Below are 15580 nucleotides of genomic sequence, written 5' to 3'. Positions count from 1 at the left end.
ACTGGGTTAACTATACATTTGAAAATGTCCTTTCCTTTACACCCACACCCAATAGCATCCTGTCACAGGACTGTATACACTCACTTTTAAAAGGAGAGAAAGTTTTAAAAGGCAGTGACTTCAAAGTACCGGAGTCACACAAACTGTGATCTTCATTAAGTCATTAAAAATGGGCACCGTGATGGAGAACAGAGTGTTTATATTTGACAAATGATGTGCATGAGAGAGTGGATGTGCAAGAGCGTGTGTATAGAGATCTGCTTCCTGTTTCCTTTGTTGATTCAGCTGAGGAGCACTCAGAAGAACGAGCAAAGAAAAGAGGTGCGAGGAGGAGAAAAGGAGGGAAACAGAACAAGGGAAGGAGAAAGGGCTGGGAAAGCCTTCACTTTGTCTGGAGGCTGAACTGCACAGGTGTGTGCAATACACTGTAAAAAAATGTTTTTAATAAATCCATTATAAACTCTGTCTGTAGTATATTAACTTCTCCATAATATGGGATGATAGGAAGGGATGCGCCACCCAAAAATGAAAATTGTCATCATTTACTCAAATTGATCAAAAGTGAGTGAAGACATTTAAAACCGTTTCCACAAAAATTTTAAGCAGCACAACTATTTTCAACATTGATAAAAATGAGAAATAAGCAGCAAATCAGCATATTATAATATTTTCTGAAATATCATGTAACATCGGGTGTAATGGCTGCTGAAAATTCTGCTTTTCCATCAAAGGAATAAATTACTTTTTACAATATACAGAAACTAACTATGGCTGCAGTATAATGTTTTTCTTGTCAGTTAATTTTTAAATTTTTTGGAGTGACTTTTAAGAAAATGTTGTGAAACAATGGTAAAACAACATTGAAGGATTTGGAAGAGACTACCGCTGCGGGGATGTTCAAGATAATAATAATGATAAAGATATGGAAACGGAGACAAAAAGAATGGCTGAAAAGCAAGAATGAGCAACAGGCATAATTCCATCCCTTTCACTGCAGGGAAGGAAAACTCAACAATAGGTTTAAATCACTGAAATGATGGCTCTCTACTGCCTGCCTCCCATGTCACCACTATCAAAAAACATCAGACATTTGTCTTTCTCTCCATTTATCTTCACTAGTGGGTGATTCTCAGAAGATTAAAACATGGACCGTGTCAGACAGAACAAAATAGTACAAAATTACAACAAAAACAAAAAACATTTAGGCAAAAGATGAGACACAGAAGGTCCAGTTCTTACTCTCTTAATGTTGGCATGAAATGAAAATTATATTAATTTATTATCTATTTTATATATATAAATATTGGGCAAAACCTGATACTGATAAGATAATAATGATATGATTCCTACTAATAAGAACTATAAAACACACTAAGGATTACTAAGGATTAATGACCTGCTGGATTCATTAATATTAAACAGGTTTTGTGCGTTAACAGGAAGTTAACTCATCATTTTTTTATCAAAATGTCTTGATAATTTAGTGAAGAAAAGATCTGTTGCTACTCCAGTTTCATTACCATTTCATGTCAAAACAAAAGTCAAATACACACCGAATAATCTGCAAACAGTTGCAAACAACTAAGACAGAGAACTCTGAATCTGTATTGTTTATATATCATAGATGAAGGGTTGAATCATCAAATGTGCTGTAATTTAATCTCTTAACAAAGATTAATACAAGAAAATATATTCAGATGCATAAAAATGTCTAAAACTACCTCTTTGAACTGCCAGAGAACTGGCATTCACTAAAAAAGATAACCACAAAGGCCTTCTGGATCAACCATGGAAAGACAGCAATAGTGCAATTGAGGACAGAAAACAGTGATCATATCAATACTGAAACTAGAGAAGCGCTGTTCATAGACTATACACAAACCACAATCATCTGAGCCAAACCAAGAGCATTTTGACAATTCCACTGGCCCTTGTTATCTCTGTTTATTAGAAACCTAAGCAGGGATAATTGTTTGGATCAAATCAATCAAACTTCTGAATTGGCTCCTCAATCGAGCATCTTTGGTCAGATTTACTGTGGGTTTGAAGAAGCCTCACCATAAGCTCTCACACACACAGACGCTGGGAAAAAAACGCTGGAAAGACCAGCACGCTACTGGAATATGGATGATAGTTTATGTGTTGAATAGCTACAGTGTGTGATGCTGGAGATGGGAGATCAACTTCCATCCAGCTTTGAAACTAATGCTGAAATTGCTCACAACAATCAAGTTACTAATCAAGTTAACTAATCATTTAAACATAATACAGTGAAGCTTAAAGTTCTGGTGCACCAAACAATGTGTATACAGGAAAAGTGGGACATCCCGACATCAAAAACTACGGTTTATAATCCCAGGGTTAGTAAGATTTCCAAATGTGATTTTTCAGATGTCTCTTACACTCACCAAGGCTGCATTTATTTGATTAAAAAAAAAAAAAAATCAAGTAAAAACAATACAGTGCAATATTCTTACAAATTAAAATAACTGTTTTCTATTATAACATTTTCAAATGTAATTTGTTTATAAATGTAATTTATTCCTGGCAAAGCTGAAAAAGTGAAATCTTACTGAGCCCAAAGTCAAAAAGTAAAAAATTAAATAAATTAAATAAATTCTTACCTTCTGAAAAAAATCCTCTCCTCCATTTATCCTCCCCTCACTGGCCGCTATGTGAGAAAAAGAGAGAGACATTAAGGCTACATTACCATTAAAAAGAGACACTTATTTTACAATTATTTCTGTTCACTAAAACGTTTAACTTCCTAAATGAATGATATTTAAGCAATAGTGTGAGATGCCACTCTACATTGAATCAATAACATTTTAAGATTGCTGTCAATATTAAAGATTTAATGCCAGATTCACATACTCAAGATGTATTTAAAGACAACCACAAAACACACACACATATAAGAATCAGGCAGCATTCTCAAACCTGCTGAAACTAAATGCATTTCATATGTCAAGCACATGCTTGTCTATTACACACACAAGCAGCTGTATGCAAGCTCAAACTCATGCACTCAGTTATAGATGACAAAAACAGTTCATAAATCTTGTTCATACATCTTAATAAACACAATCACAAGATCCTACACAGGGTATATGATGCTTGCATATGGCTTATACATGCACAGCATGTTCCAAAACTGCTCTTTGACACTAGAAAGGGTCCGTTTAAACTAGTAAAATGATCTACATATTTTTTCCAGCCATTATCAGACTTCAGATCACTCAAATATGTAATTAAAGTGTGATGCTGAAAAGGAAACGTGCAAAGACTCCCAATCAGGTGTGATGAAAACACAAAGTTCACAGGAAAATCTGAGAGTTTGTTTGCTTTGGTGGGACTCTGGGTCTCCAGATGTTTGGTTGAGATTGTCCTATCACATAAAATGAAACATTCTCCCATGTGTGTCTACACATCTAAAAGCGCCAAGCCCTCTCCTGCACTCCTGCTTTACCTTTAAAGTTGAAATATGGATTTCATTGAGAGGTCAGAACAACAAACCCCAAAATTGGAGGAAATAAATGGTTTGGAAATGGGACAATCTTGTCATCTAAACCTTTTAATGACCCTAAAAATCACAAAAAAGCACATCCACCCATCTCTCCATGAAATTCACTACATTTCCAGATCCAAACAAGGAGAGGAAGAGCTACAATTACAAGAAGTGCCCATTTCATTACACCAAAGTTTGGTTTGGATTTGAACCCTCCTTCACTTCACATCATTGCACGGACTAATCAATCGAGCAATGCAGGAATTTAGATGAAAATGATGAAATTTACAGATTCTTTTGGGTGGAAAAAAAAATGGTATCCTCACAATTTCTCAACAGTGTCTGGCATGTGGTGGAGAGAGAGAGGGATGAAAACAACAGTGATAGACAGAGAATCAATCTTTGAAACCTCTGCGTTCCCAAAACAAAATCCATTCAAATACTTTCATTTATTAAATCCACTTAATTTTAAGCAGAATCACTGATTGTACCCGGTTTTGATAAACAAGTCATTTTCAAGGTAACATGCACAAACAGTGTTTAAAAAAAGAAATAAATAAAACAGATAATTTTTTCGTATGTTTGCAATTTTTGCAAACCTGTTATACTCAAATTTGAAAGATTTCTGTACAGTTTAATATGTATTTCTATGTTTTTGTTAACAATAAAAAAATGTATCAATAGATATAGATAGACACAGGCAGACAGATAACCACTTCACACTTTAAATCACAACCAATCACACTTTAAATGTGATTAGTCACATCACTGTCTTTTCTTGCCATTCACATGACTGTAGCTCACACAAGTCTGATTTTGGGTGAAGTGAGGACAGAGGAAGACTGAGTTCACTCTCTGAAGTTGTGAAATCAGTAAGAGCTCACTTCAGATCTTTCCTATCAGATGCTGTAAACTGAATCAACAGTTTCGTGAGATGTTTGGATGATGTCGTATCTCTGTAGCGCGGATACATATGTGGTCATTCATCTGTAATGAATACAGCATGCAACAGATTAACACCTCTCAATTAAACCTGCCCCTACTACTCACACACTAGCACATAACTGCTTATAATTCCATGTTAACTTCAAAAATGTTACTTCAAAAAATAGTTTTAATACTCTTTCTCATACTCACAAAAACAACTGAAACGCATCCAAAAGAAAACATGTACATACTCAGGCTTGCCTCACACAGGAAAAAATATGAAAATAGCAAGCCTCAAACCAGACAGAATGTTAAATGCAGTGTGTGTGTGTGTGTGTTTCTTGATTTAAGGCCTTTCCTGTGCTCCATTTAGGATGTGGGTCAGAAAAACTCCACAGCTTTTGAGTTTCTGAAAGATACATCTCCACACACGTCCAGAGTAGCTGTTTGATTATAGCACAGCTCCTGTAAACTATGTGTGTGTTAGGAATGTGATGAATAAGCAAGTGTAAGAACAAAACTGTATAATTTCTCCTGGATAATCCTGGAACTTCCCTTCGACTCCAGAGCTCAGTGAGTGGGCGAGACATAAGAGAAACTTACCCATGACCAGCATCTGGATTCAAATCTTATTCTTCACTATTAAGATTTGAAGCCATCCATTCTGAAGTGATGTCACAACCTATACACTATAGGTCAAAGGTTTGAGGTCAGTAAGACTTTTTCTTTTGGCAGAAATAATAATTTTGTTCTGCAAGTGTAACTTGTTGTTTGTTGGTTTTCAACATATAAATGCAAATTTGATGAGCAGAAGAGACTACTTTCAAAAATCTTACTGACTGACCCAAACATTTGGTAGTTCATGGTAGTGTAATCTAATTGGTTACATCAACCCATTACGACAGGATACATAAATCACGCTACATATAATCACGACCCTGTCAATGCCCAAACTAAAGTACTCAGCCACTTGTGCAAATGATTTAGAGCTTTTATCTTCTCAGACAGTTTATGTGCCATGTCATAACTTGAGATTACACACACATGCTGCCGACACATCTACTGCAGACTGGTTGTACAATCTCCTGTAACATTTTCTTTTGCAATGTCTGAAAGCAAGCAGTCTGTATGAAATGAAACTAAAAATGTAGAGCTCAAGTGAAACATCTGGTTGTGGGAAAAACAATGCTTACCACCACTAAAAGGTCGGCACAAGTCTGTGAAACTATTTAACATTTGATGGAAAATAGGACAATAATCAGGCAATATGAACTGCAGAACTATTTGGGATTATAAATTACAGATGTGCTGAAAACACACTCAAGGCCTCTCCAAAGGTACTGAGTGAAAAGCATTTGTCTGTAATGTGAATTAAATAAAGTGAATCTCATCTCTACATGACTATAAGGAACTTTATCCCTGCCTGACAGGTTATAATATGAACACATATGAGTTTTCAGCCAAACGAAAACTCTCCCAACATTTGGAGTATTTCTGCCAAACACTCATTTTAGTAATCCAATAGATCAGTTGTTTAAGATTTATTACTCAAGTCTGAAGTCATTCATGAAAAAAACGTAAAACCGGATGCATTAAACCCAAGAAATATATTTATATTTGTAAACATACAAACAGAAGTCTACTTGGAAGAAAACTGCTCTAATATTGGCAGTGTAGGCATTTATAGCACTAGAAAAAAATGGCCTGCCAGTTGAAACTGCCAAAAATGAATAAAACTAATATATATATATATATATATTATATATATAATATATATATATATATATATATATATATATATATATAGTTATATAGTATATATAGTATATATATATAGTAATATATATATATATATATATATATATATATATATATATATATATATATATATATATATATATATAGTTTTATATATCAGCATACTGTTGTTTCATCTGTCAAACCATAAAACTCTTCACAACACTACTTCAAAATTAATTTTAATACTACAACGCTTGATTTATAATTCCTAAATACACATCAGTATCTTATATACTGATTTATTGCTTACATTTCTAAATTAAGAAACAAGTGTGCTTTAATATTCCAACTGTACATGTATGCACATAAAAAAAAATTGAAAACCAAGACAAAAGACCTGTGTTTCCCTGGCAACAGTCCGTGTGCTGAGCCATGAGCAGCACATTCCCAAAACACAACGCACTTCCTGTTGCTTCACTCACCAAGCCAGACACATGCAGCACATTAAGAACCATGCAGTGAACATGCACCCAGACTAAAATAGACTCAATAAATAACACCCATGTCAGAAAACACTCTGCATGCATAAGAAAATTAATAAAACACACAGCACACTTTTGGTGGCAAAAAGCCTGACCCACACACACGTTCACACACACACAAAAAAAATGGATTAAATGGGATAATTACTCATCCTCAGGTCATCCAAGTTGTAGATGAGTTTATGTCCATAATTAGAACAGATTTGGAGAAATGTATCATTAGATCACTTGCTTACCAGTACATCATCTACAGTGAATGGGTGCCATCAGAATGAAAGTCCAAACAGCACATCACAATAATCCACAAGTAAACCACACAACTCCAGTCCATCAATGAATGTCTTGGTAAGTGAAAAGCTGGGTGTTTATAAGAAACAAATCCATCGTTAAGGTTTTTTAAACAAAATAAGAATCCATAATCAATCTTAACATTTTCTCTGGGTGAAAGAGTCTAGCTTCTGTTGTCCTCTCCCATTAAAATCCACCAACACATTTGTTTACAACTGTTTTGGGCTGTTTTTGCTTGTAAACAGTGCTTGATCTGTGCATATTTCTCTCCTGATTCAGAAAGCAATATTATAAAGAGAGGACTTGTATTTTAGTCAAAAACAATAGTCTGAAGATACAAATTTCTAAATGATGGGACTGGTTTCTTACAAATACACAGGTTTTCACTTCACAACACATTAATTGTTGGACTGGAGTTGGTGATGGTGATGGTTATTGTGATGATTTTATCAGCCGTTTGGACTCTCATTCTGATGGAACCCATTCGCTGCAGAGGAACCATCAGTGAGCAAGTGATTTTCTCCAAAAATGTGAAGAAAAAAACGAATCTCCATCTTGGATGGCCTGAGGGTATATAGGTATATTCTGGGTAGAGGTGGTGAACTATTCCTTTAACTAGCAGCCTAGCAGGTGTGAGGTGTACTGAAATGTAGATCTTAATATTTAGTTTCACATCCTGCTGCAACAGAAAAAAACCTACAAAAACACACATCTTGATCTAAAAGCCACTGGGGGGGGGACATATGATTTCCATAAAGCACCGGAATAAACTCTGCTAAACAAATACCACATTCTTTTTAGAATTCCTTATCGCACGGAATATAAGGTCAGGCCAACCACATTCCTTTGTTTTTAATCAAAACCAGACATCTGATGTAACAGCCATTGGAATAAAGAAAAAATTGAATCCGAATACACAAACTATTTCCATAAAAGTTAGTGAGAGACCGTGCAAGGAGACAATGCAGTATTTCAATGGATCTGCAAGCCTTTGCCTCCAAATCGTCCCTTGTTTTAGTAACTACTTCTATGTAAAAGTATCAGTACTTTTGTGCTTTCCAATGAAACCCTAAAGCCGCTGGATTCTCTTACGTGAACATGAATCATAGGTGATCCACTTTTCTCCATTAGTCTTTCTGAATAAGCCTATAAAAATGAGCTGATTTAGTCGTGGTCTGGCCGAAGGGGAAAAGTACAAGAGGGGGTCTCCCCTCTGTCTCTCCCTCACCACGTTATTTTTTTTTTTTAAGAAAAAAGGATTTTAATTGTAACTCTCTCGTTTCGGTTTCTCTCGCTCTCTCTTCCATTTCCTGGAAAAGGGGAGCAAAATTGTGCCACACAATAAACCTTCACACAAAAAGCACACGTCGCTGGATTTATGATCACGCCTACAGCTGCATCCGACCAATCAAAACAACAGCCGTTCAAAACACCTCCAGATGTTGCACGTCATCCGGAGCAAAGAGATGATTACGAGTCACTGAATCATAGGTGTGGGAAAAAATGCCCACATCACTACAACAATGATTGTAGAGTACGTATATGAGTGCGTGTGATGCGAAATGTTGTCTTCGTCTTGAAAATGTGGTAGTCGGGTTATGGATGTTTTCCTGGTGCTCTTATGCGCTCTCATGCTGAACTGACCTTTGACCTTGGGGTCCAAATATCAAGGAAGCATTCACTCATTCAATCACACACATGAAGACATAAAGGTGGGGGAAGGGGACTGAGGGGCTCAGTTTTTACAATTTTCACAATGATATATATGTAAAACGCCACAAAATACTAGAATATCATTATCCTAGTACAAAAAAAACCCCACTGCGTTTATGAGACGCCCTTACTTACATAACTCCAAAAGTTTGTGTTTGTAATCATTTACAGGTTTGGATATACCTGTGATGAAAGATTTGTAAATATTTGCACAAATACAGTGACATTTTTGACTTGTGAGGGCATCTTAAGTAGTTGTTTTACTTTGAATCTACAGAAATAAACTGTTGTTGCAAGGGATAGTTTATCCAAAAATGAAATCTCTGTCATCATTTATTAATTCCATAAAATACTCACAAAGGAATGCATATGCATGTATTATGCAGGCCATTTATGAAGTCAACATCTATATAAATATCTTTTTTTCTGGTTGGTTTGAAGGTATGGTAACAAAGGCAGAGACTTTGTAACCTAGAGGGCCTGCTATAAAAGGCCAAACATTTTGTACATGTTTAGAATATGCCCATACCAAACCACTGACTTCAACTTGTATGTTTTAACTTGTTTAAAATTCTCCTCAGCTGAAGTTACAACAAAAGAAAAACCAAACGAACTGAACATTATTCTGCTGTGAAGTAAACGGCCCATTGCTGACAGACAGACTGACTGTAAAATATGATGCAAGTGGTGAATTATACGTTTTAACCAGATGATGTTGCTTGAAAAATGTTTGTGTGTATTTGCGTTCAGGTTTGGCTGTACTTGTGAGGGCCAAAATTGTGAAAATGCCTTCACTTATTTAGTTAAACATGGCGAAAACCGACTTGTGAAGTGGTCCTTATGTGTTTAAATGCTCATACATCAGCTAAATTATGAATGTAATGTCAAACGGTTTGCATGAAGGTTTGGTTTAGGTTTAGAATAGTAAATATCATTATCTTAGTTTGAAAAAAAAAAAAAAAAAAACATGAAAAAACGTGTACATGGGAGTTCCTCACAAGTATAACTTAAAAAGTCTGTGTTTATTTGAATTCACAAATTTGGCTATAGTGTGTGGCCCAAATATTTAAAAATAGTCTTTCAAATATAGTGAAATATAGTGATTGCTTCAAAATCTAAAGAAATAAACTGTTTTTTTTTTTTTTATGAGGACAGTTAGCAACCAAAGCTGTTTGGTTTTTAAAAACATATGTTTTGTATTTCACAGGAAAAAATTACTAGAGTAAATGATGCCAGAATTTTCATTTTTGCATGAACCATCCTTTTAAACTTAGGGTAGAGCGAACTTGATCCCCTCTGTAGAAAAACCACAACGTCTATATGTATGTGTGTGACAGTGATGCTTTTGATGGATCAGTCATATTGATCTCATATTCATAAATGACATCTGACATTTTATTGTGATCCTGCTGAATGCATTGAAATGATTGGAATTTGGCAATTATTCTTGTAAAACTTTTATGACACTCCAATAATAAACCTGTTTCTTACCGTGGTGTTTTATGAATGTCTAAAATCCAAATATTTGTACTTAAATGAACATAAGAAGCTTAAATATTTCATATACAGAGTCCATGCATCACACTAACTGATTATAAGATTCAGTGCAAAGTTACCCAAAAAATGTTGCTAGTTCACGTGAATGTCTGAAGAACTTGGCTACTAAATAACATCCCAGTGCTGGTTTTCATGTCCTTCACAACAAGCAGACTCCTCAACACATCTCTTTCAAGATGGACTTCGAGGAAACATTGTGGTATTTTTAGACTGAACTATTTATGCTTCTCGACGCCAAACAACACTGCGAGGTTAGCTAAAAGTATTTTCAAGATATCACATTGTGTTCCCAGTTCCTTATGGAAATGTTTAAGAAATTTTTTACATACCCAGCAACATTGTTTCTAGTTTCTTGCGGTCAACTCGAAACCTTTCCTCGGTCCAGTCAGGGTCAGGCGGGGAGATGTGGCCGCAGTGGCCGCTAGAGTCATCCTCAGACACGGCTGACGGGGAGTCGTCACTCCGCTCGCTGCTGGAGCCCTGATCATGGTGCATGAAACTCAGCGGCTCAGCCATTTTGCGTCTTAAAGTGTTACAAACTTACTAAACGGGGTTTATATGCGAAAGAGGCAAACGGCAAGTCAACATTAGGAGAAAAACATTCCGATTTCCAGGCAAGTTTTTCCAATCCTGCCTTTGAAGTCCCTTAGAGCCCCTCTAGCCAGTTACTGCCCCCGAGAAAATCAATCTGCCCCTAGATTCCTCACCCCTCCACTTTTCCTCTGGCTCCAGGACCAGAACACATTATAGTTAGAGGACATAGATGCATGGATGGATTATGGTCCTGCGGGAGCATTCACGTGTCAGGAGGATCACCGCCCACTCTCCTCCCAAAACTTTCTCAACATCATATCCAGTTTACCCTGCACGCGCGGCAAAATAAAACACTATGCAATTACGTTAGGTTACTTACAAAACAACTTTGCATGCACATTTTCTTTGTTTATATGATACACGTTTTCAACTCCGGAATTAAAAGTATTTTATTTAGATGTATTTCTTTATTTATTTTTTATTTTTTTTAAACGGATAGTTAAAAATGTCCAGTTACTGCAACTCTCTACGAAAATATGCATACATACCTCAGTGTATAATAAATACAGACAGATCTAAACTATCATACAGAAGCCAGCCATTGTTGTCACGTGACTTGAAAAACTTAAAAAGCGAGAGAGCACAGACATTTTTCTTAAATTCTCATTTCTATTCTGATTAAATGGAGCAAACTCTAAGAAAATGTAATTAACTTAAAAATGTGCTTACATTTCTTTGTATTTTTAGGATATTTTGACATTGTTATAGTCAACAAATCAACCTTTTTGTCGAAAACAAGTTCTTTCCAAATGTATGAACACGGACAAAGATGTTTAAAATTGTAGCAAATTCTCAGGTGCATTTTAAACCAAATATTTAATTTTACTGACCGTACTGAAGTTGGGGGGAGATGGGAAAAGAAAATGTATGACAGAAGCGAATTTCTTTGTCTTATTGAACCACAAACTAATCGGATAAAATAAACACCAACCTGGAATTATTCATGTGTACTGACTTTGCCCATTATTGTCGCTTGCCAGTGAAACAATTAAAAGTGCAAATATAATATACTGTGCAGTCCATCCTGTCAAAGTATTAAATGCCAGTGTGGAGTACTGGTATTAGTAGAGTAGAAACTTTATGGTAAGGATAAAACGGAAGAATATCGCCATCTAGTGGCACAATGCTACGACGCAGAATTATATGTGAGCACAACGAGTAAAGTTTCATCCCTAATCACACAGATAACAATATCATAAAACAACTGCAGTGAGACACATATTTTATAATAACACTTTTTAATGCAAAAACAATAAAAATGATACAGTATTGTATTTATTTCTATACAATAAAATTACTAAAATGTAACTAATCCATTGGAAAATAAAACAATATTTTTTTGTTATGTGTTTACTGACAGGTTGTTCCAAGATGTCTCTTTGAACAGGGACAAGTGACTCAGTCTCCTGAACAAGTTTTTTTATTTTATTTTTTTTTTCTGTAAAGTTGTGCGTGTATATATGTATATGCGTGGGTGCTTGTGTTGGGGAGGTTCATCTGTTGGTAAACGTCTCGTCTCTGTACAGTTGCCTTGCAGAGTCGTGTGCAGCAATAGTGTCCATGTGCAACCATTTCAAAATCTTGCCATCCAGTTACATTGCATACTTCTGAGTCCATTCCCTTGCCAGTCTGTTATACCTAAAAGACAAGAATAGACACTTTCATTCAAAAGAATAGCACTTTTGATTAAGCATTCAGAGTCATATGGTACTCATACATTTGACATATTGCTTGATAGTAAGAGAATGTAGAATATATATGGAAATGCAGCTATGAATAAACCAGACTGAAGAAGGAGGTTCATACAGATATAGCTATTTTTCAAATAAAAGAGTGAAAGAGAGGTCACTTACTTATCTTTGTCCGATTTGTAGATGTGTGCAATATCTGGAACTAAAGGGTCGTCTGGATTCGGGTCACAAAGGAGTGAGCATATGGATAATAAAACTGAAAAAATAGCAATAGAAAACAGCTGAATCATTTTAGTGGGGTTTCTAAAAGTACCATATTGAATTAAATAAAGTATCTTCATGTGCCATAATGCTAAGCTCATGTCTATGATGAAAAGACCATTTTTGTGCTCCTAACCTTTGGATACAGTGAGGGCGGGTGACCACTGGGAGCGCAGAATGTCCAAACAGATGCTTCCATTACTGTTGATATTCGGGTGGTAGATTTTTGTTGTGAAGGCAACCTGTCAGCAAAATGGTGTCAAATATCTACAATAATAACAAATAATTTATGGAAAAGGTAAGAACAGATGTAATTCTCCACTCACCTTTGGTGGTTTAAAGGGATAATCAGTCGGGAAATGGATTGTGAGAAAGAAAACCCCTCCCTGATATGGACTATCACTCTAGTGGAGATAAAAAGAGAGCTTTTGTGTACGACAGGAGCCAGTTCCTTTGTTTTACTGAACTAATAACTTATTTCAGAAAATTAAGCTGGAATTATTCAGGGGTACTTACTGGGCCCATTATTGTTGCCTGCCAGTGAAACACTGAAAGTGTAAATATAATATGTTGAATAAACCATCCAGTCAAAATATTAAAGGCCAGTATTAAGTACAGAGTTAGCAGACACACTTACAGTCTTCTCCGAGTGGTCCAGCTGAGCACTGCGAGGGGGGATCCCGTTGCAAATCCTGTAGCTCCTACAAATACAATATAAATGCACATGTAACTTTCTATGCTTCAAAAACAGACTTGCATGTTGCTGACAATTCCACCTGAAAAAACACAATACCACGTCTTGATATATTGTAAAAAAGGAAATAAAAATCATGAGCTTAAACCTGTGACTTATAAATGCAAGTTTTGTCATAAAGAATGTGTTTTATTGTATTTATTAATAGCTTATTGTTTACTCGTTTAGATTTTTACATATTCAAGTTATACCTGTTTAGTAAACAAAGTTACATGCTTTGGTCATCTTTATTGGTTGCTGTTTTTTAAATATCTCTGTTTTTAAATATTCGTTACATTTTTATTTATTTACTTTGCATATTTATTTTGTTTAGGCAACATTATGTTTTTTTCATATCAACACTTCATTATAGTCTTATTTAATTTTCTACCTTTAAATCTGACACACAAACACCCACACACACCCATATATATATATATATATATATATATATATATATATATATATATATATATATATATATATACTCAGTGTTCTTGGGACATTCACATATATTGTACTTATTGTGAATTATTTTTTATAAAGAACCTACTGTTTAAAGAAGGATTACCTTTTTAACAACATCTGCTAAAACATTCGTCGACAATCTAAATCAATGCAATGGCATATTACAATTATAATGTCATATTTGTGATGTCCTGTAAGACTTCAGTCCGCTTTGTTCTCGACATCAAGCTCTTTTCATCTGGCCGAAAAATAAATTCTTCTTACCTTCCGACTTTATATAGTAATGTGGACCGAGAGATGGCTCACTGTATCAGCCGTATGAAGATCTTTTAGATCCCCGTAATGCTATTCTACTTTCAAGACATTTGTTCTGCTTAGAGATAAAAAAAAATATTACCTTCTGGATCCTTTTCAAAGCCATCAGATCTCCGCTTCTTTTCTCCGCCTGAGGATGTGAAGTGAACAACAATGTAAGGGCGGACATGAGAGTAATTTATTTCAAAATAAAAGTCTTTGCACCGTCATAGACCTGGGCTCAAATGGCAAAATAAACCAATGTCTGGGACAGTTCGTTCTGTGAGGCTCATAATGCGAATTATTTCGATTTTATTTAGAATAACTATGACTTTAAATAACAATTCATAAATTGTAGGTTTTTTTTTGTATGACATTACACACAGACAATTCTTTTTTATTGCACGATATCAGTTAACTCAAGTGGGGAATAATATTTATTTGACAAATTTATCATAATTGCATAAACAGACATATACATCTATCTATTTATCTATATATTTATCTGTGTATCTATCTATGTATCTATCTATCTATCTATATATATATATATGTAGTGACAGAATATCAATATCAATATTTAGCCATCTGTAAAGATCTTGCCAGAACTGCAATGTGACTGGACAAGAAAAAAAAAGTTCAATGGTTTCAGGCTCTTCTAAACAGAAAACAAACTGAGACATACACTTCTGTTCATTAAGAAATTCAGGTGAACATACCCTTATCTTAAAGGAATAAGGTAATTAGAAACTAGAGTCCTGGCAACTAATAAGAAGTAACCATAAATCACTAATTGTGTGTATGTATGTTCCTATGGAATGATAAATTAATACATTATGAATCAGAATCAGAAAGACCATTATTGCCAAGCGTGTTTACACAGACACAGATTTTGTCTTGGTGTAAGTAGCTTCCAGTACAGAAAGTACAAACATAGTGCAGACATACATGTGAATGTGTACGTGCTATTTACAGATATATTTTGATGAGTTATTTACAGTCCACTGGTGTGTTATGCGTTGTTCAGATATGGGGGAAAAAAACTGTTCTTGTGTCTGGCTGTTTTGGTGTTCAGTGCATTGTAGTGGCGGCCAGAAGGAACAGTTCAAAGAGGAAGTGATTTTACCATCCCTTTTCCTCACTCTGGAGGTGTAAAGGTCTTGGAGGTTGTGCAGGGGGGCACCAATAATCCTCTCAGCAGTCCTGACCGTCTAGTCTCTTGATGTCTTAGTCTCTTGGTAGCTAAGCCAAACCAAACAGACTC

At 35.3% G+C, this 15580-nt stretch overlaps 2 protein-coding genes across 5 annotated transcripts in view; both read right to left on the bottom strand.

Annotated features, from left to right (window-relative positions):
* The window catches only part of bicc1a (BicC family RNA binding protein 1a), a 34132-nt gene extending 23025 nt beyond the window's left edge, over nucleotides 1-11107 (bottom strand). For 2 of the 3 annotated variants that reach the window (XM_052580970.1, XM_052580972.1), the window contains exons 1-3: nucleotides 10983-11093; nucleotides 10605-10755; nucleotides 2625-2671 (exon numbers count right to left, since the gene is read on the bottom strand). In XM_052580970.1, the coding sequence (XP_052436930.1) occupies nucleotides 2625-2671; nucleotides 10605-10755; nucleotides 10983-11036 (252 nt within the window). In that variant the 5' untranslated portion in view covers nucleotides 11037-11093. Of the gene's footprint in view, nucleotides 1-2624; nucleotides 2672-10604 lie in introns of all 3 variants that reach the window. The other variant, XM_052580973.1, reaches the window with a different exon arrangement.
* Nucleotides 11108-12090: 983 nt separating this feature from the next.
* ube2d1a (ubiquitin-conjugating enzyme E2D 1a) lies at nucleotides 12091-14529 on the bottom strand. 2 transcript variants are annotated; one of them, XM_052580968.1, is made up of 7 exons: nucleotides 14420-14529; nucleotides 13459-13522; nucleotides 13338-13369; nucleotides 13148-13225; nucleotides 12958-13063; nucleotides 12723-12816; nucleotides 12091-12507 (listed from the first exon to the last, which is right to left on the bottom strand). In XM_052580968.1, the coding sequence occupies exons 1-7, from the start codon at nucleotides 14504-14506 to the stop codon at nucleotides 12462-12464; spliced, it is 507 nt and encodes a 168-aa protein (XP_052436928.1). In that variant the 5' UTR covers nucleotides 14507-14529; the 3' UTR covers nucleotides 12091-12461. The 2 variants fall into 2 exon arrangements, with proteins under 2 accessions (XP_052436928.1, XP_052436929.1); XM_052580969.1 differs by lacking the exon at nucleotides 14420-14529 and adding an exon at nucleotides 14287-14399.
* Between the last annotated feature and the right edge of the window lie 1051 nt (nucleotides 14530-15580).

Source organism: Carassius gibelio, chromosome B17 (assembly GCF_023724105.1).
Source record: "Carassius gibelio isolate Cgi1373 ecotype wild population from Czech Republic chromosome B17, carGib1.2-hapl.c, whole genome shotgun sequence".
Lineage (NCBI taxonomy): Eukaryota > Metazoa > Chordata > Actinopteri > Cypriniformes > Cyprinidae > Carassius > Carassius gibelio.
The sequence above is the reverse complement of the archived record's forward strand: the minus strand, read 5'-3'. Positions and strand labels throughout refer to the sequence as shown.

What these genes read in the sequence shown, in the direction of transcription:
- ube2d1a (XM_052580968.1), bottom strand. Translation starts at nt 14,506, where the DNA reads ATGTCCGCCCTTACATTGTTGTTCACTTCACATCCTCAGGCGGAGAAA. An exon ending in TGGACCACTCGGAGAAGACT is followed by an intron (nt 13,370 to 13,458) that starts GTAAGTGTGTCT and finishes TTACACTTTCAG; the next exon opens with TGTTTCACTGGCAGGCAACA. An exon ending in AGGCAACAATAATGGGCCCA is followed by an intron (nt 13,226 to 13,337) that starts GTAAGTACCCCT and finishes TATCTCCACTAG; the next exon opens with AGTGATAGTCCATATCAGGG.